The sequence below is a fragment of the Mastigoproctus giganteus genome, chromosome 3 (assembly GCF_048544385.1).
Source record: "Mastigoproctus giganteus isolate SK-2022 chromosome 3, ASM4854438v1, whole genome shotgun sequence".
Taxonomy (NCBI): domain Eukaryota; kingdom Metazoa; phylum Arthropoda; class Arachnida; order Uropygi; family Thelyphonidae; genus Mastigoproctus; species Mastigoproctus giganteus.
Genome location: NC_143577.1, coordinates 183,886,656 through 183,912,551, shown reverse-complemented (window position 1 = coordinate 183,912,551; position 25,896 = coordinate 183,886,656). Strand labels below are relative to the sequence as shown.

At 33.5% G+C, this 25,896-nt stretch overlaps 1 protein-coding gene across 2 annotated transcripts in view; it reads left to right on the top strand.

The window, feature by feature from the left end:
- The window catches only part of LOC150088456 (hypoxia-inducible factor 1-alpha-like), a 433,924-nt gene that overhangs the window by 149,778 nt on the left and 258,250 nt on the right, over window positions 1–25,896 (top strand). For both annotated transcript variants that reach the window (XM_090369521.1, XM_090369520.1), the window contains exon 6: window positions 4,839–4,945. In XM_090369521.1, the coding sequence (XP_090225647.1) occupies window positions 4,839–4,945 (107 nt within the window). The remainder of the gene's footprint in view (window positions 1–4,838; window positions 4,946–25,896) is intronic.

Below are 25,896 nucleotides of genomic sequence, written 5' to 3'. Positions count from 1 at the left end.
TAGCAATTAGGTTACAGATCAGAAATCTGCAACCTTATTGCTATGTCGTAGGCCTCGTGAATTTATAGATGAAATTAGTAAAGCACTTGATAATAATCAAGTGACATTAGTTTATTATTATCAAGCACTTATTAATAATCAACCAATGAGACCCTGTTACTCTTGAATGATAAAAAAAAACTTAGAAGATAGTAACCCTACATGATGACATGTTGCTTAAATGATAATTAGCTATTGAAAATGATACCCAGAAATTTAACCTGAGACATTGAGGATAAAACAAGAGTCAATGGCCACTTCCATACATGTATTAATAGAAGCCAGAGAGAGGACTATATAATTAGACTTAAGGGGATTCAATTTAAGAATGAAGTAAGCAATATGTATAGTAAGCAAATGAAAACATCTAAAATGAGCTCAACAGAAGAAACATTGAAACCCAAGATTGCAAAATCTTGGGTTTCAATGTTTAAAAGATGGATTAAGTGTAAAAGTGCAGTGTAAAAGATGGATTAAGTGCAGTAAAAGATGGATTAAGAGTGAATAAAGCAATTAACTACATAAATTTGAAACTTCAAAAATAAAAAGAGCAAAAAAAACAGCAGGAAAAAAAAAAAGTACAGAAAGTGAGCCTTTTTGAGGAAGTTGAATAGGAGAGGAACAAAAAATAGTCTGAGAATTAAAGGCAAACATAAGTATTCCTCTGCTAAAAGAAATCGAAGTAATTCAAAAGGGATCAGGAATATAAACATTTATAATAACTTAAGCAAAGGACTGTTATGAACAGAATCAAAAATTGATGTAAAATCAAGGAGCAATGCAGATTCCATTTATTTTTCCAAGAGTGGTACAAAAAGTTGTTTCAGATAAGTAATTGTCGATTGACCAGAGATGCTGTAATGAACTGAAAGGACTAAAAAAAATTAGTGAATCAGTGAAAATGTGTTCCAAGAAATAAGACAAAAGTTCTCAGGAACTAAAATCATTTTAAAGGATTTCCAGCTTTAAGGGACATAATTGTGTCCCAGAATCGAATTATAGAATATACCTCTTTTTACCTTCTCTGGTTATAGCTGCAATAAAATCATGAATAGCATGAATTTTAACAGTAAAAATCATTTCTAGCATTAGAACAACTCAATTATGCAAATTCAGTTAGTGATCTCCATATGCACAATAAGCCTTTTTCTTATTCTTAAAAGAAACAAAAGCTCCAACTTTTAATGTGATGATTTTGGTTCAATCTCTATATAAAAACTTAGGAGAAACAATAAGAACATGTTCAACTTGAATATTAATCAATGCATGCATCTCTGGTGCAAACAGCATAACAGATGTCCCTAAAGGTAAGTGATCAGATCGAAAGTGAACAGAAACATTATTGAACCTAACAATCGAAATGAACTGTAACCCCATCAAAATGAACGTTAGAATGATTTGAGAAAGAAAATTTTGATACTACCTAAAATGTCAATCAATAAAGGACTATATGCTTTATACATTTAAGGAAAAATTTAAATTTAAAATCACCTAAAGTAAAATTTTATTTTAATAGCAAATGAAATTTCCCATGAAAACAATTCATCCAAAGCTAATAAATCAGACAAGAGGAAGAGAATAGCACCGATAAATGTAATCATATGAAATATAACTGTAACTGCCCCAACACAAGAACAGCCCATACCAAAGTTCTTCATAACGTAGATATACACCTCTGCCCTTTTTAACATTACATGAAACAGTAAAAAAAAAAAAAAAAAGCCCCTTAAATAAAATAAGAACAACCAAATCAGTATCAGAAGTTAACAGAAGAGTTGGTTAAGATGGCAAAATGGTAATGAAAAGTGAAAAGTATCTCAATCAAAGAATTCAGCATTATTATTAATGTTACAAACATTGATTTAAAAGAAACATCTGCTCAGACTGCACAAGATTTTTATATAATAAAAGTTATATGAAAAGAACAAACTTGACAAATGTAAGGAACCTGAAAGGATCTACTTCTATTCCATTAACAATGACATCTAGAGTACAATTCTCAGAATTTGTGAACATGTCTGTAAGCATCAAGAGGAATCAAGCTTAGAAGCTTGAAACAGGATGTCAAAGAGGGCTTAGAATATAGAATAACAAAAAAATAAATAAATAAATAAATAAAAAAATACATATGATAATCAAGAGAGAAAGAGGGGAAAGGAGAAAAAAAAAGATAAGTTGTACCACCAATCAGGCACAGCCTTTGATGACAGAAACAGAGAAGGCAGTAGACATTAGGCATTTGCACCATATTTTTCAAATAAACCTTACAATTACTGTTTTTCTTTTTTTTTTTATAAAATATTTTGAAATCATAAATCTAAAAGTGGTAAGTTTTGATTTTAGAAAGTTATAAGAAATTGTTCTATCCATTTGCATGTCTGTGCAGAATTTTAAAATTTTCAAATAATAAATTTTAAATTGCAAATTAAAACTGTTTACACAAATTGGTTATAATGCTGTAAAAAATGTTTATTGCAGTTTAAATTATTACTCTTTCTTTCACATGAAAATCTGTTTTTCTGTAGAGAGCTTCAATGACTTGTTCTTTTTGAAATTTAATTTGAAACTACAGTAAACCCTCATTAAACCAAACCCTGATAATCTGTACATCGCTTAATCTGGACAGCTCTAAAAAAATTTAAATAAAAATCAAATGATGATTGGGCTCAAAGGTCATATGTATTGTGTCCGAGGTCATTAGGCCATGATGACTCACACTGCACAAACAACCTGGTTCCTGGCTGCGGTTCAGACAGTTGTTTGTCATTTGCTCCGCAGTTACGCACTTCTATCTTTTGTCATTTTTGCTGTGCAGTTAAACAATGTCTTTAAGTAAGCCTAGTGTAGGACAGAAGTGCAAGCATAAAATGCTTTCTCTTCGCGATAAACTATCGGTGATAGAAAAACTTGAAAAAGGAGCTTCAGTGTCCAGCATCTGTCTTGAGTATGGCATCGCAAAACAAAGTGTCGAACATAAAAAAAAAAAAAAAAAAAAAGTGACATTCATAATTTTGTTCTCAAATTTAACGTGAAGAAAGAAAAAAGTAAAGTTAAATGAATGCGGATGCCTACTAGATGATTCTGTGTACAAGTGGTTTTCCCAACTTCGTTTGTCTGGTTTGGCTGTGTGAGAAATAGAAATTCAAGCAGCGGCGGAGAGACTGGCTAAACAGTTAGAAATTGAACAATTTAAAGCAAGCTCAGGTTGGTTTTTTAGATTTAGAAGACAGCATAACATGTCAAACACGAAAATGTGTGGGGAAATTCTTAGTGCTGATTTTGAAGCTGTTGAGCATTTCAGGAAACAACTGAATGATTTTATTCAAAAGGAGGGTTATCAATTGAACCAGGTGTACAACTTTGAGACGAGAATGTTTTGGAGAGCTCTGCCTGAAAACACATAAGCGTCAAAGACTGAGACAACCACGCCTGGAAGAAAAATAAGCAAGGAACATGTTTCAGCATTGCAAATGCCAATGGAAGCCATATGTTAAAAACTTTCATCGTTGGAAAAAGCAAAAAACCACTTTCCATAAAAAAACATTGTAGTAATGGACGACCTACCGGTACACTACTACAATTCCCACAATGCATAGCTTACCACAGAAATAACAATGGATTGGTTCCACAAGAAAGCTGTGCCAGAAATCAGAAGACATCAAATCGAACATTTGAAAATCCCAGAAGACGAAGTAAAGGCCTTGGTTTTGCTAGATAATGCACCAACCCACCCTGATTTGACAAACTTGTCAGTCGAGATAAGAAGATTAAGTGCATGTTCCTGCCACCAAATGCGATATCTGTTTTCCAGCCTATGGACCAAGGGGTGATCTACACGGCAAAGTGGCTCTACAGAAATAAGTTTTTGAGTGAAGTCCTAGAAGTGGAGGAGGCACTAATTGGTGAAGAAGACAGAAGAGGACAACAGACATTGAAAAATTTAAAGTTGTACAACGTAAGATCTATGATTTACAACTTTGCTGATGCTGCAAAAGAAATTAATTCAAAAACTTTGGCGAATTCATGAAAAAAACTTCTCTTAGATGAAGAGGCTAATCTAGAAACAGATGGTTGTGAGACAGAAGACTTTCATGAGACTACAATGAGGAGGGGAAAAAGCTTTGTCCTTAGAGGAGATAGTCATGGATGGAAGAAGATGATCCTGGCTACCACATCATGACCGAAGAGGAGATTGCAGATAGTGTAATGGGAGCAGCAGAAAGTTCAGATGAGGAAGAAGATGAAGTGAGCAACAACTCTCAGCCAAAAATTAAGGTAAGCAAAGTGAAAGACCACTTGAACTTCATAATTCAGTACATTGAACAATCAACAAATTAAAATGTATCTGCCTATTATGAACACTTAAGACACCAAGTGAATTGGTAGTAAAGGAAATAAACTGCAAACAATCACAAAAAAATAAGTAATTTTTTTCAAACCAGTGATATGTGGCAAGTGATGTAAGTGAAGATGAACCAGTGCAATCTTGTTCTAAGTGATTATGGAAATTATGTATTTTTAATGTAAATACAGTATGTACATACATACATATATTTACTACATATTTTTGACTATGTACATACATATTTTTAATGTAAAATAATCATGTTTTTACTGTTATCCACGTACATTATGTTGTTTAAATAAGCTTTCTTTACCCACATTACAAAGCGTATTTCATATAATCCAGACTTTCATTAAAACGGACACCTCTCAGCTCCCATTAGTCTGGTTTAATGAGGGTTTACTGTACTTTTAATTTGTAATTATGTAATTTTCCTTTTCTATTCTCCATCTAGAATTGGAAAATTTCTTGGATACAGTAGTGAAGAACTTTTAGGACAATCTGTATATAAATTTTACCATGCCCAGGATACATCATTTCTGGAAAAGAATATGAAAATTTGTAAGTTTTCAAGTTATATTGCCTTGAAGTTATATTTCCTTCAGTTTTAAAACATGTATATATCTCCATACATTGTCATCTTTGAGGAGTATTGGGACACTAAGAAAAAGGAGAATAATGGTTACAGCTTGGAATTTTAATGAAGTGTAGGATCGCATTTGACTTGCAATATGACAGGTAGCCTTTGTGTAATACTGTTCACCATTTTATGACGTTTGGCAAATAATTTTACATTCCTTGAGAACAGTTTTTAATTGAGCAAGTAATATTGCTTTTCATGGGTGAGTCATTACATATATTTACATTTCATCCTATGGTGATTGTTGTACTCGGATTGTTCTGTTCCATCAGCATCACATAATTCTTCCCCAAAACCGAGCTATCATAAATTAAACTTTGTGACATAATGTTGCCCTGTGTTTTATGGTGCATGACCTTGCAATTTTCCAGTGTTGCCCTGTGGAAAATTGCAAGATCATGCACCATAAAATTTCATCTGTGTTGGATTATAAGGATATTATATTGTTACTCCTTTTGCAGAATAAACATTTACAAAAATTATCAGTCCAACATCATTCCATGAAAAACAGGCACAAGCTATTTGACTACCTCTGCTGTGTGCTTCACAGTTGGAATAGTTCAGCCCTTTTCAAAATATGTTCTGGGTTAGCACTACACAAATTTTTTTCATCTGATGAAACAGCATATATCACACAATTCGTTTCTGTCGAGAATACTTTTTGCTTCTCTGAAACCCAGTTTCTCCAAGCACGTGATGCCAGTTTAGTTATCACTGTGCATTAAATTTTATGAAGAACAGTTTGTGAGTGGCATGTCATTCCTCGAATCCTTACTTACTTACCTTACCTTATATACCATTATTTGAAAAGTGGCAATTTCTCATATATGTTTCCATACCTCTTGGGTATGGAAACCTTCGGTATGGAAATATTTTTATTCTAAAAATATTTGGTCACCCTGGATAATGTTCAACCTTTGCTTGCCCAACTTCCTTCCACTTGCATGTGATTTTCCAGTCACATCTTGGAATATTGAGATTCTTCAAAATTTGTGATATGCCAGGTCCTGCCCCATGATATGCCTCTGCTTTCCATTTTAAAATTTACTGAGCTCATTTCTGCTTGGTTTGTCATTTGTAAATGATAAATTTGTCTTCTGCAGCTTCATTTGTACTTCTGTGATATTCTACTTCCCTCTACAATTTTGTGTAATCAAAAATTTATGTTATATATGCTTATTCATTAGTGTCTGGGTACTTTTTTTGGTAACACAGAGTGTAAAGGGGAAAGCTGCCAACATAAGTTCAGTTGTTTATTGAAATTCCAAATAAGTTTGCCATTAAACAGAAAATGAAAATGAGAATTAATTTTCAAAATTAAATTAAAATTTAATATCTTTAGTTCTGTAATCATCATAATTTTTAGTTATCTTCTAAAACATTCTGTTTTTGTATGCCGTGTTAGAGCAAATATACTTAGACAGTGCACATTTGTTTTGAATATGTGGTTTATTGACCATGCTATTGTGAGTACACTGTGATTCATAACTCTCATGCCAAAATGGCAAAATTTTTGAGTGTGTTAGAGGATCAGTAATATAGTTTTTGTGAATATGAGACAAAAATAGTTCCTTGCTGAGTTAAAGCATCATGAATTAAGAAGTACATAATCTTTTATTTATTTAATAATATAATACTTTTCTTTATTAATTTGTTTTTTTTCCTTGCACTTATGACACATTTGATTTCTGAAAATGGAGTGTTGAAACATCGTAAGTCAAAATATATTTTCCCATAAGAGAAGTTTTCAAATTTGGTTATGTTCCCAGAAACCAGATAATTTATTCAAGCTTGATCCTGAATCCAAAGGGCAAGTAGTTTTGTTAACATCAACAGTAAATCAGTTCATTTCTGTTATCGTAGTTGCTTATTTTGGAGCAGAGTCCGTAACATAATCTTTAATTCTTACCTCTTGTAGTTTGATTGTTACTGACAACTTACAAAGGATATCCAAAGATCAGCTGATGCTTGCTTGAAGTGTACTCCCATTTTTAGAAAACTTAATTATGTCATTTTTTGTGTCCATTGTCATTTTGGTTCTATGTTTTTAGAAGTTTCATGAAAAACACGCTTAGAACTTTCACTAGAAATATCTCCAGCACTTGATTTTCTCTTATTAGCCATTTTTAAGGTAGGCACATTTTAAAAAAAGAATGCAAACAGTATGCAACTTTCAATGGTCGCACTAGTGTTGTAATAGAGTGACTTGTAATTTGAAAACCACTATTAAATAAAATAACACTTGGAAATTGCCATTTCTCTGGTTTCCATGAATTTTCCTTATAGCTGCAGAAATCTGTATTTACACCTACGGATGCATGCACTTGAGATAGGCAGGATTTACGTATTGACTCAGGATGAATCACTTTCAAAGTTGCCAACCCTATTCCCAATATGAGTTTTTTTTTAGTTCTTTCTGTGTCCCCCACAGAAAAATGTTAGACTTAAGTTGGGAGAGTGGGGAAGGCCATGTAACTATTCTTTCGTAACCATTCCAGAGATTTTTTTTTTTTTTTAATGGTGATCCCGAACGTGAAAGGTGTTAGAACCTGTAATACCATGTATGTATTAGTACTTTAGTATCATGTGTGGGCCAAAGTTTGAGAAAACAGAAGCCATAATATAAGAAAAAACACAACTGCATAGAAAAACATGTGAAGATATTTTTTCTGGACTAAGGCTTTGGGAGCTGCCTTCTTCTGAGGCTAGAGACCGGAAGATGGTTCTTCAAGCTCCTCCAAAGATTTAGTGGCCAGGGCTGACTGCTGAAGCCCTGAAGATATTAATAATAGTCCCACTGTCCCAAAATCAATTCATGTAAATAGCCTTAGTTCAGAATATAGATATCCTCACATGTTTCTCTATGCAGCCTTGTGTTTTTTCTTGTACCATTTCTACTTAGGGATAAAGCTTGTAATGCCCTTCATGCAGTATATTGTAAATAGAACACAATTTCTTGACATTGGACTTTGATTTCTATAGATTATAATTTTCTGGAAATCCATAACTTTTATGTGTTTATTGGATGACTGTTTTCTACATCAGCACGTTAGAGAGACAGTGAGAGAAAGCAATACTCTTAATCTGATTATCAGCAGTGACTCTTAAGAATTAAGAGTAGTTCTTTTATCTGCAATTCTTAAGAATTGCAGATAAAAGAACTATTAGGTGGCAGTCAACACATTGTATTGATGGGGATGTCAGATGAAGTGATGACTCTAATGGCAGCGAATAAAACTATGTTTATGAGTTACATATTAATTATCAGGTAAACAGAAGCCTATAGTCTACAATAGACTGTCAAAATAATGGCACCCCAAATAACGGAACATTCAAGCTAAGGGCACATTGAGATTGAATGTTTACATACAGCGCAACTGTCCTGCAGTGCCGAAAAAGAAAATGGCAAATCACATGATTACTGTATTTGTTTAAGTTTGCCATTTTGAAAGTGAATTCTGTACTAATATCACAGATTATACTGCTGTTTTACATTTATTTTAAATTAAAAACCCCTTATTATGGCTCCTAAAGTTAGTATTAGCAATAGCCACATGGTGCAAGGAAGTTAATAAACCTCATAGAGAGAAGAAAGAACAACAACATTAAAGCTTTAGTGACAAACTTGATATAATCCAAACTATTACATGGAAAGTTATTTCATCTACCTATATGTATTGTCCGTAAATTGTGTGTGTTCTCTGGTCGATTTGTCTGTTTTGCTCAATGAAATACTCCAGTTTCTGGAGGAGGAAACCTTGCTATCTATGCCCGAGATCGACTAACTCAGCAACGGAGTGAAAAAAAAAAAAAAGCCCATAAAAGTTCCTTGCGTCATGGACGGGATTCAAACCTGGGTCCTTTCCACCAGGTAGGGGAGGATGGTGACGATACCACTGAGCTACCCGTGCAGACTCAACTTGATATAATAAAGAAATAGAATGGGACATAAGCAGGAGTGTATTAATGGCTGAATACAACATTGGATCATCTACATGTTTGTTTTTTATGTGCAGTTAATAAAATTTCATTCTTAAAACAAACTGAAGGGAAATTTTGCATCTACTTTCACACATGAGGAATTTAAGGATGGGAGGTGCCAGAATTTTATCAAAATCTGATACGGAGCTAAATGATTTTGTGATTATCTGAGAGGGAAATGGAAGAGAAATTGAAGCTAAACATGAATAAGACACTTGGATGGTTGTGATTTGTCATCACAAACAAACTGCAGTTTTTGTGCCTTTAATGCAACTGTGCATCAGTTCAGTTGTGGTCAATTATTGAGTGCTGTAAAAGGAAAGGCACATGAAATGAATAGCATCACCCTGTTCGAACCATGGGCTATTTGCACCCTATGGCTGGGATTTTGCTTAGCGTTTAAAGAGCTCTATAAAAGCCATATACTTGGTTCACAGTTTTATATGTTCTTTGCTTATGTTGAAGTTATTTTATCTAGTTTAGTATTTTCCACAAAAAGAAATGGCAAAATTTTTTAAAGATTAGTTTGCTGAATTCTTTTGTTTGAAAAACAAAAAACAAAACGTGTGTGTAAGTAAAAATATTTTACACAATACCGATGGGGTTGTTATAATGGATCCATAGCCTGAGACATTAGGACTGAAAAGGAACATGGATGGACAGTATACTGATGATATTGAATCAGCTCTTTATATGTCATCAGAATTTTATTTCAGTTCTGTTCAAAAGTGATGCTGATTCTGAATCTCATTTAAATGCACCTGTTGACATTAGAATGCTACAAAAAACAGATGCTGGTGTTACTTAGAATGATGATACATCACAGATGAAATCAATTTACTACTTGTTCCATTTGCCAGCAGGGTGTCAAAGCCTCTTTTAGGAAAGATGTGGATATGTTGGAATGAGTGCAGAGGAGGGCAGTGAGATTAGCGAGGGGAACAAATGGTGGTCTTACCAAAAAGGCTTCAGTTTCTGCAAATTGCAGCAACTGAAGACTAGGCACCTCCTGCGAGGCGATCTGATTGAAGTATTTAAGCTCTGAATGATTAAGTAAGGTAAATGCCAATGGCATCCTTCCCCTTGCTTAGACAACAGACATGAAGAGGCATCAATTTAAATTGAGGAAGGATGTTTGCAGGATAGATGTCAGACGTTTGCCTTCAGTCAGTGGGTAGTTGATTTTTGGAACATACTTCCATCAGATCTTGTGGAAGTAGGTAGTTTGAATAAATTTAAGAAAGAACTAGATAAATTATTAGAGAGGATGGACAGATGATGTGGGATTTATTATTTTATTTTTTTTTTCCCTTGGCTGATGCTGTATATGCTTACTAACTTGCATTATTTACCACTACCAATAATACTAAAAGAAGATTATTCCAAAGTAAGGGGTTAAAGGTGTTAATTGAAGTTAGAAAAAACAGAAAGCAAACCACAAGATGGAAGCTTGTTTATAAAACTATTATGCCAAATACAATACAAGACTTTGGAAATGTCAAGCAAGCAAAATTGTTTGAGTTTTACCATAGGTTACCATTGAGTTTGTTCAGAGATGAGTAATATAAGCCATGATATCACGGCTTAATTCATTTGACCAGGTGGAAGGACTCAAGATAGAAGATAGAATAATTGATTGATTTCTCTGAAAAGAGTCGAGGTAAATGCAAGAGGGCAATAATTGAAGGGAGGGATTCATCACTCTTTATTATTAACTGACTGGATTTGAGCAAAATGTAATGCAGAAGGAAAACCTCTCTTGTAATAAGAGAGTATAAAAAGATGATACAAATGGATTAAACTTTAGAGCACAGACTTTGGAAACAAGTGGCAAAATGTCAACAAGATGTTCAGATTCTTTTAATATTCTGTTGGAAGACCAGGAAGCATTTAGTGGAGTGTATTTGGTATGGTAGGAAGTGATATGCCAACAATGTGAATGAATCAAAGAAGGGAAAGGTAGAATGCTAATAAGGAGGTTAGGCAAGTGAAGGCAGACCATGAGAAATCTTTGGCCAAGGATGCAAAGAAAAACACCAAAAACTTCTTTACTTATGTAAACTCTAGAAGGAAGGAGATGAATCAGATTGTCCCACTTGATATCGATCGTTTGACTGTTGATAACCTTGCTCATGTAGCTGACAAACTAAATGTTATCTGCATCTATATTCACATATGAGGAGTTATTTAGGGACTGGGTATGCCAAAGTCAAACTCTAGCAGGGAGCTAAACGAACGATTTTGTGATAACTGAGAGCCAAGTGGAGGAGAAATTGTTGAAGTTAAACATAAGAAAGGCAACTAGGATTAATGGGATCTATCCAGTTACATTAAAGAAGGCAACAAAAGAAGTAAGCAAACCCTTAGCCATAATTATGACAGCATCCTTGGATTCAGGAGTCTCCACAGACTAGAGATGTGCAAATGTATCCCCTATTCACAAAGGGGATTCAAAGGGTGCCACGAGTAATTACAGACCTGTTAGTTTAACTTCTGTTCCGAGGAAAATTATGGAGGCACTGGTTAAAGAAGCATTGCAGGATCATCTAGACAAGACTGCTATTATAGTTCAGACACAGCACAGGTTCTGTTAAGGGGAAGTCTTATTTTACCAACTTGATTGGATATTACGATGTGGTTACAAATGAATTGGAAAAAAAAATAATAATTTCGATATCATATACTTGAATTTTAGGAAAGCTTTTGATACTGTTGCATATGGAAGACTGCTGTACAAATTGGAGCAGTTTGACATTAAGGGCAAGTTGCTGCTATGAATAAAGGGATGGTTGAGTGGACTAATGTTATTAGTGGAGTGCCCCAGGGTTCATTGTTGGGCCCATTGTTGTTTTCTGTATTTATCAATGGAGGTATATCACGCTTAATGTCCAAGTTTGCAGATGATACCAAGGGTCGCAGGGTTGTTAATGACAGTAATAAGAGCACGCTACGGCAACAGGATCTAGAAAAGTTGGGCAGGAGGGCTGAGAGGTGGCAACTAAAGTTTAACATTGACAAATGCGGAGTACTGCATATGGAAGCTGTAACCCCAGGGTAACCTACCATCTGTGTGGTACTACACTCAGGGTAGTGGAGAATAAAAAGGACCTGGGTTAATTGTGTAGTCAGATACGAAGTTTTCTGAGCAGTGCAGACAGTCTGCAAGAGTAGCTCATGATGTCTTGTCAGTGATATACAGGACTTTTTCTAGCAGGGATAAGGAGGTGATTATATCCTTGTATGTTAATGGCCAGGCCACACCTTGAATACTGTATACAGGTCTAGAGGCCTCATTTTAGGAAGGATGTAGAGTTGCTAGAATGGGGACAGAGAAAGGCAACAAGACTGGTGAGGGGAACAGAGGTGCTCTTACGAAGAAAGGCTTAAGTTTTGTAAATTGCAGAACTTAAGCTTTTCTTCATAAGAGCGCCCCTCTGGTCCCCTTTGTTTTAAGGGACAATACCCCATGACCTGCACTGTCTGTACTGCACAGAAAACTTCATATCTGACTGCACAATTACCCCCAAGTCTTTTTCATTCTCCACTACCCTGAGAATGAAAAAGATTTGGGGGTAATTGAATAGATGTGCAGAAGTTTGCCTTTAGCCTGTGGGTGGTTAATGGCTGGATCAAATTCCACCTGTTGTTGTGGAAGTTGATAGCTTAATTAAATTCAAGGAAGAATTAAACAACTAACTATTGGAAGGAATGGATAGGTGAAATTGGTAGTGTGTGTGTTTTTTTTTTTTTTTTTTTTTTACCCTGGTTGATGCTGTATAAGTTTGTATCATTTGCCATTACTGATACTAACAGTTTACTGTAAAGACTTTGTTGGTGTAAGTGCAGAATGAATGTAAACGGATTATTTTTCTTTTGCATGTTATTTGCAAACAAATCCCACCTTTCATACAGTTTTCAGTCTGAAGTAGAAAGTAAAAATTTCATGGACAGACTGGTTTTGAAAATAAAATTTGTTTGTTCTGCAAGTATGGCAATGATGATTTTAGACTAAACTAACAGCAAACAACTCTTAGCCATCGACAGAAAGCAGTTAATAAGCCAAAATATAAAGTTAGAAATCATATTATCGAAACTAACATTTAGTCTAATTTTAATATCAGATTGCTGCAAAATTTAAGAACAGCATTATTATTAAAAAATATCAACATTACAACTGGAATTCTTTCAAAAAATGCATTAATTTAAAATAAATAAACAAATCAGTGCAAACTCTGAAATCTGGTAACTTGGTCATTTCTAGACATTGAAAATTTCTAGAAATACTTGACTTATGGACTTGACTATAATACCTTACTTATACTTGACTAACGTAATACTTGACATATTGAAATTCGACTTTATGTAAGTTTTTGCTGGCTGATGCAAACTTAAAAAAATCGTGGAAGTGTATTTTGCATCCCATGGGAATAGATGGAGGTATCCTGAAATTATTGTAATGTGAACCCAATAACACATTGTGTTTTTGTGGTAATTTGTTCCAAGACCTTGGAAGTTGAAATTTTCGCAATATAACTAAGCTGTTTATCTCTCTCTCTCTAAAAGGCCTTTATTATAATGGAAATTGGACTACCCTTTCATCGTTATCATATGTTCTGTTATAAGAATCAGTTTTGAATTCCTTTGTGATATTTTTCTAAAACACATTTCTGGTGGTCACTACCATAAAACAATTTGCACTTCCTGGTTTATTGGGCTTTTCTGTTAGCAAAATCTATTATAAACAGGTAGGATCTTATTGCATTTGCGATAATCCCAATAACTGGAATTCCGTGGGTTTTTACTTTATGGTATTATGGTGAAATTAGTTCCCCTTCACTGAAATCTTCAATCATATAAAAAACATATAAATAAATTTTCAGAATCTTCTCTTCATTCCTATTTACTTATTACAATGGTGAAGAGGACCAATGGAAAGTGCAAGTTCTGGAAGAGCTACGAAATGAAACAAAATTGATTTAGAGATGAAGATGATTAAGAAATACAAAGCAGGACAAAGTTTGTCATCTATTGCACGAAATTGTCTTGCTGCTTCAACAGTGAATACTATTTTAAGGGACAGTGTGCATATAATTAAAGGATCAACAGCGATCACAAAACAGCATTCAGGTGTTATATCGAAGATGGAAAAGCTATTAATAATATGGATGGAAAATCGGATTCAGAAGCAAGTGCCTAGAGTCTAATGGCCATTCCAGCAAAAGCAAGAAGTATTTATGAAGATATTAAGGATAAGTATGGTGAACTCCAAGTCAAGTTCGTGGCAAGCAATGGGTGGTTTAATAAGTTCAAGCATCGTGCTGGTTTCCAAAACATTAAAGTATGCAGTGAAGCCGCCAGTGCGGATTCTGCAGCTGCAGAGAAATTTAGTGATGTGTAGGCAAAAACCCCTTCTAAATCTCCACAGCCCTCAATTTCTGCAGTGGCATACTTATCAGCTGGATAGTTAATTCTGGCAACGATGCTCAAAAGGTAAAACTTGCTGACATGATGCCTGTCTCTTCTCTTTTTGTAATTTTATAATTTTAAAATTTTTGTAATTTTGTACACTTTTGTAATTTTTCCTGTGCATGAGATAAAAAAAAAAAATTGAATAAATAATTCTATTTGCATGTTCGTCGAACATTTCTTTTTTGCTTCAATCAAATTTGCGTGTGCTGCATAAGCATTTAGGGAAATTACAACTTGCGTAGAGTTCTGCGGAACGCAACTCTTACATAAGTCAGGGAGTGGCTGTGTGTATATATATATATTATATAATAAAACTATAGTATGTAGAGGATGTATCAGGAGTTTTGATCTATAGGAAATATGTGCAGCATTTTCTTCTAATATCTGTTTACATATTTCAGGAATTAAGATACCTTGATGGCTTTTATATGGTTTCTGCTTTTTTCTACCATAGTCTTTCTAACTGAAGACTATGGTTTATATCTCAAAATCAAAGAGTATTGCAGGAACACATTCTGAATGCATGCTTTCAGAAACATTCTCTTAAAAAACATGCACGAAAATGTTTGTACAAGGATTCATATATGTATTGATGTTAATGGCAATCATTTAAAAAAGTAAATGAATTAAATGTATATTGTTTAATTTTTCTCATGGGTCCAAATTTGTGATGCTTTTGGTTTGCTCGATACTATGTATCGAGCAAACCAAAAGGCATGGATAACATCACAAATCTACGAAGAATGGATCAGAGACTTAGATCACAGAATGAGTGAGAAGAATAGAAAAATGTTGTGTTTGTGGATAACTGTACTCCTTTGTCAAGTAAACCTTTGTGCAATTACTACCACCAAAAGTGACATTAGTTCTTCAGCCACTTGATCAAGCTGTAATCCAGTTTTTTCAGAAAATCTACGAAAGAATGCTATTAACTAAAATTGTGCTCTGTCTTAAAAGCAAAATTCAATGTGAAATCAACATCTGCAGGCCGATGTATTTATGTCTTTAAGCATGGAATGAAGCTGATGAAAAATTGATTGCCAACTGCTTCAAACATGCAGGATTTACCACCTTGAATGATGCAATGTTCGAAGTTTTGCATGCTTCTTCCTCTATTAATTTAATACTGTAGTACATATTGTACTACATTGTATTAGTAGAATTACTTGTTTTGTTGGGGATTTTATGAACAATTGATATAACTACCTTCTGTTATAACAACAGTTTTTCTCATTCCCCTGGAGGGTCATTATATAGAGCTTTGACTGTATATTACTTTATAGCAATCTAATCTGTTAGCTTGTTAGATTCAAGCTTGCTTGCTTTCAGCTGTAAATATTGTTAAAAATTATATGCTCACTACATCTGTCATTTCTGCTGATCTTTATATTTGATTTATTCTCCTCCTTTTTTAGCATTTGTATGAAAAGTTCCTGTCCTCCACTTTTAGTCCCCTTTATTAGTGCTTTCTCGTAATCAGATTTTGCCTCCCTTGCCCCATTGGTGGTTTTATTACATATTCTCTTATAATTAAAATTAAAGCACATGACAATTAGTTTATAATTGTCATGTGCTTGTTTAATTTGCTCAGTTAAACTCTTAACCTAACTTGTCATCCATTTTGGCATCTTACATTTGAATGAATACATTAGTAGCTTTGAGAATAAATTCCTTGAATATTTTCCATAACATATTTGTATTCAACCATATACAATAGTCTCTCCAGTTAATTGAGCCTGTAGTTCATCTTTCCCAAAATTGAAGTTCTTGCCTTTTCATAGACACTACCCATTTTATGGTATTGTAATCACTGCCTGCCATTGATACCTACACTGTCTAGTTTTTGATACAGTTAGGTTCCATAGCAAGAACCAGATCTAGGATATTAGAACCCCTCATACTCTCTCTCTGCCTTGCTGGAATAAGTAGCAATTATCCAGTTTGTTTAAAAACAACTGTTAGTCTTTATTACGATACTCATTATGAGTACCGTAATAAAGACAAAAAAAATCTTATTTTTTACATGCTCATCCTACGTAATATTACATATATATATATGTAATAATATACATATATTATATATCACGTGATATAAATATCACGTGATATATATATCACGACGAGTTGCCATGATATATACATATCATGGCAACTCGTCGTGAAGGCAGAGCACAATATGAGAAAGAGCAAATGATGCCTACAACAACTACTTTGTAGTTTATTAAGAGTTATCTATGGTGTATCTAAACACCGATATTATATAGATACCAAACTCTTAAAGTATTATGCCTTGTGCATTTATTTATTTTAAATATTGACATCTACACCTCTTGGCATCTCTCATATTGTGTGATTAACTTCACAACTGGGTCGTCATGTCTGCAATACCAGGGTACCTGCCCACCCACTGATGATCGGCCAATAGCCGTGAAACAGTGCTGTCTGGGTGGTGGTACTCAACTGAGAATAAGTAACAATAGTCTTCTCTATTAGTGAAGCGTTACTTATTCAAAGTAGTGCAATATCATGGCAACTCGTCGTGAAGGCAGAGCACAATATGAGAAAGAGCAAATGATGCCTACAACAACTACTTTGTAGTTTATTAAGAGTTATCTATGGTGTATCTAAACACCGATATTATATATATATATATAGGGAAATCATTCCTGATTTATGAACAGTTTTTAAGGAACACTTGGTGTTTGTAAATTGAGTGATACTATACGGAATAATTTTTTTTATTAGACTATTTCAGCTCCTTATAATCCCATCATCCATGAGATTGTGTAACTTAATTTTGAATGAAGGTAAATATTAGGTAATTAATTAATATAGTCATGCTGAAATTGTGCATATCTATGACTTTAGCTTCAGTCCTCAGCACTCTACAGTTTGCAGTATAAAGTGTCTACCTCTGAAAAATAACATTAGCATAAAAGCTATATTTATGGTCTAGTTAAATTTTTAATTATTGGCCTTACCTATTTGCCTTAAATAGTTTGGTATTACTTGTTAAAAGATGCAGTTTGGCATTTCTTTAAGCAATTTGAAGAATCTGGTAGCATTTTCAAGCATCAGTGAATGGTTATGCAGGGTATCCATCTATATGTATGCCTAATAGAATACAAGAAGCTGAGAAAATATTAGTATTATTATTGGCAACATGATGAAGCAAAGCTTATATGGCATCAGCCAAAAATTAAAAAACATTTGTTTTTCCCATTCCAGCAATTTCTCCAAACCCTCCTTAAATTAACACATACACAACACTGGGTGGAAGTTTCTTTCAGCAATTGATTGCTATAGTCCTAGGATATTGTGTGCAGATGCAAGTTTGCACTGTATGCTGCCCAAAAAAATGCACAGCCCACTGTTAACTACTGCTATGTTGGCTTCAATAAACAGTTACAATGAAGTTGTAACCTATTCTGGCCTCAGCTGTCCAGAGTATAAAACAGACATTTATTTATTTCCTCTTCAGCTGAATGTAAATTTTTTATGCCATCAGCATTTAGTTTACTTAACTTAACACTTTTAAAGCCTTGTACATTTCAATCAGGTCACCCTGCAAATTCCTAGTTTCCAGAGACTGCAATTTTTAGAATCCTAGTCTTTCTTGATAATAAGTTTTCCTTTTGTCCTCCAACTAATTTTGTTGTTCTCTGTACTCATTCCAACAGATTTATGTCCTTCGTAAAATAAGGTTTCCAAACCTGTATGCAGTATTTCAAATGTGATCTAACTGTTGCCATATACAATTGGATAACTAGTTCTTTGTCCCTGCTAGCAGAGTTCCTGTATATCATGAACAGATCCCCACAAGCTGTTCTGGTAGCTTATTTGCACTGCTCAAAGAATTTCATGTTGGACTGTACAGTTACCCCATGATCTTTTTCAAGTAAAATCCAAATGGTAATCACTGCTACCAAGATGCAGTGCCCGGCATTTTTTTGCTGTTTGACCTCAAATTCCATTTTTGATACCATCTACCGAGTCTATTCTAGATCCTCTTGAAGTAGCATACCCTGATTACTGTCACTACATCCATATGCATACACCCATATCATTAATAAATATTAAAACAGTATGGGGCACAACGCTGACCCCTGTGAAACAGCAGTCATCACAGTTAGTCCATGAAGAGTAATGGCCATTTATAACTACTCTTTGTCTGCTACCATTTACCCATCCATATATTCATAGTAGTAACTTGCCTCTAATGCTCCTCCAATTTATACAACAGTTGCAGATGTAGTACAGTATCAAAGGCTTTATTGAAATTCAAGTAGATGTCAAAATTATTCTTTGCATCCAGTTCCTTTGTAATAACCCCATAGTAGATAATCAGTACAGTGAGACATGGTCACCCTTTATCAAAAATGCATGCATGATTGCCTAGTGGCTCTGCTCCTCTCCTCTCAAAATGATCTTGAATTACTTCTTTAACTACAGATGCCATTATTTTTCTTGGCACAGAGGGTTAAACTTCCTGCTCTGTAGATACCCACTTTGCTATTTTAAACGTCATTATGAATAGGAGATACATTTGTACATCAATCTACAGGTATTTCTCCTGAATCTAAGAATGCTCTGAGGATAAAGGTTTAATTAGCTCTTTTGCTGCTTCTTTTAATATAATTTGATTCCATCAGCCCAGGTACTTTGTTCACTTTTAACTGCAGCAATTGTTCCTCCTCCTTACTTTCTGTTATTATAAAATTATTTAACTCCCAATCAGTATCAGGCTTCTGCCAAACCCATCGCTGAAAACATTCTTTGTGTGCGAACAATTTATCAGCAATGTGTTTAGGATCATCAATAGTTATACCTTTTGTACTCCGTGGACTAATGTGATTCATCCCCTTTTTTTCTAGTGTTAAAATAAGGAAAGAATTCCCTTTTTACTTTTCTTTTTGCACTTTTAGCACTTCTCATAATTGGTCTAACTCCCTGAATAACTTGATTACACACGCACGTCTGTGCTTTTTGACAATCTGTTGCATCTTTAATGTGTCTATTTTTTAGACATGAAAATACCTCATACCACAGATAGTGTTGTTAAACTTTTTGAAGTTCGTGGTGGGTCTTGTTTAGCCATTCTTTTCACCAGGTTTAAACATCTGGTTATGAAATAATGAAATGAATAATAAAAATCCCAGGGAATATCTTGCCAAGTTGTGTACAGCTGATGATTAAAAGTCACAGCAGAACAGAGAAAAAAGTATATTCATTTTACATAGAAATTTGAATGCTGTGATATAAAATTTCAGTTTTGACATGTCACTGCACCAAAAGGAAAACACATTGAATATGCTACTGGAAAAATGGAAAAATAGTTTTCATGATAATGAAGGCTGTATTTTCCAGTAGACATGGGTAAAAGTCTTTTGCTTTGGAATTTTGGGAACTAAAATCCTAGATTTGACATCTCTACCGATTATTTTCATTTTGTCTATGGAGGAAACAGTCCAGTGAATAAAAATGACTTCAGTTACCCATATTTGGCCTTACTGTTAATCATTTTTATGAAAAATTTCATTAATTAGGTTAGGATTAATAGTAACGTAATTAATCAGTTTATATATTATATAGGTGATTATATAGCAAGGTCTTACTATATGTACAGTATCATGTAAACATCACATAAAGTAACTGAAATTTGTATTCAGTGAACAGGTTTTGGTCATTAAATGAATCAAATATATGTGTTTGGAAAAGGGAATATAATTTTAAAATTAAAACTTTTTGATTGGGATAGAATAGAGATGAAAAAAAAAACCACTATTTTTTAGGTACTTTTGAAAGTTAGTAAGTGCTGATAAGTAAACTGTTGATGTAGTTACTATTCCTGCACATGCATATGTTTATTTATATATATAAAATAATATAAATGCCAATGCAAGCAACACTAAAGGCCACAAGGAAAAAATAGATTAACTATAGAATAAAGATTGAAGCCAGCAAATGGCAAACCGGAGTTAAAAACAAGACCATCTAAAGACTGAATAACAGAGATGGGTGTAATTTAAAGAACAGTATCGCGCAAAGCAGCAGATAACTAATTCTTAAATTGATATAATAATATAATATATAAAAGATTGTATTAAAGAGTAAAAACAGAAAACATCAGAGAGTTAAATAAACTGGATATGGCAAATGCACCGAAGCGCGCAAAGCAGCAGCAACGGATGCAAATGTAAATGTATATTATAATTAATATGATAAATAAAAGTAAAGATGGCAGTTCGAAACTCCGGAAAGCTTAAATCAAAAAGTCAAAAGAAAGTTACGATAGCCTACATCAGATAAAGGCGGGAAAAATTTGCTAAATACAGTACTCCGAAACAGGGAAGAAAATATGAAATTAACTTTGCTGACATCAGATTTCATTATTTATTAATTTCATATTTTCTTCCCCGTTTCGGAGTACTGTATTTAGCAAATTTTTCCCGCCTTTATCTGATGTAGGCTATCGTAACTTTCTTTTGACTTTTTGATGTAATTTTTTAAGCCATCTTTACTTTTATTTATCATATTAATTATAATATACATATATTTACATTTGCATCCGTTGCTGCTGCTTTGCGTGCTTCGGTGCATTTGCCTTATCCAGTTTATTTAACTCTCTGATGTTTTCTGTTTTTACTCTTTAATACAATCTCTTATATATTATATTATTATTTATATATATATATATATATATATATATATATATATATATATATATATCATATGTATATATATATATATATATATCATATGTATAGTTTTGCTGTATAGAGCAGTTTAATTATTGAAAATTATTTATTGTCCTTACTTTTACATCTTGCTTTTTCTTTATTTTATGTTAGTTGAAGGAGCACTATTTATAGATCACTAAATTAAAAAAAAAAAAAAAAAAATGCACACTAATATGTCATGATAAACTTTACATTTATAGTTCTTTTATAGTTTTAGAAGCTTTATAATTCCTTGCTAGAAAGCTTTTTTGCTAGTAATTTAATAATGTTTTATGTAAATTTCCCTAACTGTGAGCATTTTAATTTAAATCATACAATTAGCAAGCATTAAATATTCTATATTTAATAGCTGTTAATTGAGGAATATCTATTGTATAAATTTCCTGAATTTACATTGTAAAATGCCTCTATAGAAACAATGCTTTAGTATTTAATCTGGAATTAAACTGCAATTTATTATAAGATGCTTAGTCATTGGATAACTATAATGGCAAGTTGCGCCAACATAAATGTACAGTCTGCTACATGACCTTTTTAAGCAAATCATGCTTGCTGCTTGGTGACAGGATGTAATTTAACTGTGACTGTGCAGTACTGGTAAATGTAAGGGAAGACTAGGGCTGTCTCTTAAACTGGATCATTTATTTGCTTCCATTTTTATTCTTCCCTTGATCTAATGTCATGCTTGTGCCTTTTCTCATTATCATCTTAATTAAGTATATCTAGTCACTCACCTAACTGAACTAAAACATTTAAAAGAAGTTTGGCAGTTTTCCTAATGCATTCTATGCCAGCATTTTTGGGCTCACTCACTATCACTCACTAATATTTAAGTGTATATCAAAAGAGATACTGACACAACAGAGAAGCAGGTAATAATTAATTGCAGTGTTGGATGTGAGCTCTCCTTGGAAAACAGAATAAGTTGGCATCTTAGTTGGCAAATAACTGACCTTAATTGAGAATATCAGCAAGAGGTGATATATTTTAAATATTTATTTTTTTTTTTTTTTACATATAAATAAATAGAAAAATAGAGAGACAAATAGTAAGACAAATTATATGAATGCAATTTAGGTAGTGGTTCTTGTAACACTGGAACAGAACTAAATTTAAATATAATATTACTAGAATTGGTAGTTTTCAAGAAAGAGCCTTTACAGTTTAGTATTTTATTGTATTTCATGTTTCAGAAAGAGCATTAAATGTTAGGGGTTAATTTTTTATTCAGATACTGAATTGCAGAAGAAAATATTAATATTTCAAAATTATATTAGTTATAACTAGATTTATGGTACTGGTATATAAGTTATATCCATTATTTTTGTATCTTTTGGTGATAGGAAAGCATCTGATTTGGGAGGAATGATTGCAGTCAGTTTATTATAATTATGAAAATGATCTGCTCCCTTGTAACACTGTTTAACTCTTAATGCGAACTAGGTGTGGTCCTTGAATTTCCATTACCTCTTTATAAGTGGGATGGGGTGACATATATTAGCCACATATTACCTGAATGTGACAAAAAATTTAGATACTTGAAACCTCAGAGAAGAATATTATTAAAAGAAATGAAAATATTAATTATAATCAAAATCCATAATGAACTTCTTAAAGTAAAAAAAAGGTAAAATTGTTAAATCTAGTTATTTCATTTCAGTATTCTCTCAGTTATGATAGTCATCAGCAAGGGATGAGTATCCTTCACTGGTTTTGGAGGATAAGAAATATATCCTCCATCAGTGATTATATGACCCATATGGTTTTATGGTTATAATAATAATTTTTATTGTGTACAACAACAATTATAAGGTTTGATAATACAGAGTAAATTTTCCTCTGTGAAAAAAACAATGTTTTGGAAATCATACACATAATGGAAGATACACCTAAATAATGAGTTCCATTGTGTCTTTTAAATATAAAATTTAAAATATAACTTAGAGAGGAGATTAATTGTACAATGTCAATTGATGTTAGTTAGTTTTAATTACTAACAGTATATATAAAATATGAAAATAATGGTTTTTAGTTACATAATATGTATTAGTTTTGGAGAAAATTTATCTGTGATAAAGTATTATTTTATTAAGATTACATCATTGGTTGTACATAAATAACTTTTGAAAATGAAATGCACAAGGCATAATTCTTATGGGTTTTGGTATTTAAATATATACCAAATCTGGGTGGTGGTATCCTCTGAAAATAAATAACAGTAGTCTTCTCTACTAGAGAAGCGTTATTTATTTGAAGTAGTGCAATACTGCTATCTCGTTGTGAAGGCAACCACAATATGAGATACAATTAAAACGATGCCTTCTATACTACTTATGTAGTTCAAATTTATGGGTTAACTATGGTGTATTTACACCAATATTATATAGATAAATAATAACATATTCAATTGTAGGTAAATTTTTTATTTATCCATCTGATTCTTGGCTTATTAGTATTGCTGCCGTTTAATCATATAATATATTAATTAGCCTTAGCTATTTACTTAAGTACTTATAATATAAATTATAAGTACTTGGTGATTAACAGTTAAGAATTGAATCACTTTTTGGTTTTAGGGTTTTTCTCAGAGTTCAAAGCACAGTAGTATAGCTTTATCATATAAATTTCTTCAATGCTGATTATAATCTAGAGTTTGAATGGGCTGCATTAAGTACATTGCTGTCTCTTCAAGTCTATTTGTGAATAGAGAGCACGTGTCCACCTGATTCAGTGGCAAGGTGATTGGTGGCATAGAGATGAAATTTTATTTTTAGCAAATCGAAATTTTTGGTGTTAAAAACTGAATGTTTTGGATTCTGTGTGTATTGGCGTGGGGAGGGGATTGAATGGTTGAGTAAGGATCAGTCATCTGTATATAATGACCACTCTTAATCCAAATCCAAATTTTGTACACTTTGGTATTTGTGCTTGTAGAATTGTGGTTGTAGATGGTACTTGGACACGGAGCAGGAGATGTTGAGGGTGCTGTTTGTCTTGTCATTTAAGATAAATCTTTAACTGAAGCATTTAAGGAGCTAAAAGAAATATGTAAGTAATATTGAGTAAAAATCTGTTCCCAAGTATGTGTGCTGTGAGGGGTGGAGGGGGGAGAGAGAGAGAGAGAGAGAGAGAGAGAGAGAGAGAGAGAGAGAGAGAGAGAGAGAGAGAGAGAGAGAGAGAGAGAGAGAGAGAGAGATGCAGATGCAAAAATTTGTAGATTGATGGGGAAAAGTATATACAGTATGCATGCACTAGTCATCAAACAGATTTTAAATATCCATCTATGACTGTAATGCCAGGGATTTTATGTAATTTAAATGCTGTAGGTATTTTATTCAGATTAAGCCACAGCTTGTTTTGCAGCATATGTATCTCTTTATTGTATGCCTTATGCCATTAGTATAAGGCATACAAATCCCCATATTAGCTGTGGCTGAGATTTGAGTTTTTGGTTGGAAAATAAAGAAATGCAATTTTTAAACAATAGAAATAGGAAACATTTGTGATGTAAATTATATGTATAAAATACGTCTTTAACGTACAGGTTACCAAAAGAAGGCCATATATGAGGCTCAATGCACTGGCAGACAAAAGGGGCAATTTGTTAATGGGAGTTTGATGTAGAAGAGGTATTGTGTGATTTAAAACTATCTTTTTAATTCACCTCACTGATAATGAATAGGCCCCTTCCCCCCATCTAGCTCTCTTCTAGAACAGCTACAGCTTGGAATCATTATACCATGGACTCAACAATATGTCAGAAGTGTGCTGCAGTGATTCTGGTCTATATTGACTCAGTTGCTTCTGAGTTGTTACAAATTGGATGGGAAAAAGTATCAATGTGGTATTCAATCCAAATTGAGTATATCAGGTACTCAATTTGGATTGAGATCTAGCAACTGGGGAGGCCACTGCTTACTTTACACACTCACGTTCATTGAACCAGCTCTGTACGGTTCTAGAACAGCTTGTGACATCGGGCATTATCTTGTTGAAAGAACCCATTTGCAGGTTGATACCATGCAGTCATAAAGGGATTCATGGTTGTGAACATACCCATGAAAATACTCAACTCCCCAAATCATGATACTGCCACTGCCACTGCCATCAGTCTGCATTGCACTGTGACTAGTGAAATGAATGTTTCATGGAGCACAAAAAATCTGCGGCTGCTTCCACGAATTTTGAGTGATCACTTGGAAAACTGCTTTCTGTAACCCATCCTCACCATGAGTAGGTGGTCTACAAAAAATCAAGTACTGCCTGATCATAATGTTACACAATAAGAGATCCTGCATCCACAGGAAAGCAAAAGTAAAAAAATCTGTGGATGGCAGTTCCATACCATCTGGACTTCAGTTGAGAGGTACCAGCAAAAATTCCTCTCCAAAACAGTACGACCAGCAGTCCCCATCCCAAAGTGAGGGCTAACAAAAAGAAAGGAGGGATGGGAAGGAAAGAGGACATTAAAAAGTTGATAATAATGAAATCCACTGAAGAGAACTTTTCGTATGTATAAGAAGCCCAGCCTGGTACTCATGGTTGTTATCCTATCCAGGTAGTCCTGGATAGGATGTTCAGTTTGGTTAAATCATTAAGTTGTCCAAAAAGGTGGTGATACACATATGAACAAGTGCACATAAAATATGTTAGTTTAAAAAAAAAAAAATAATAATAATAAT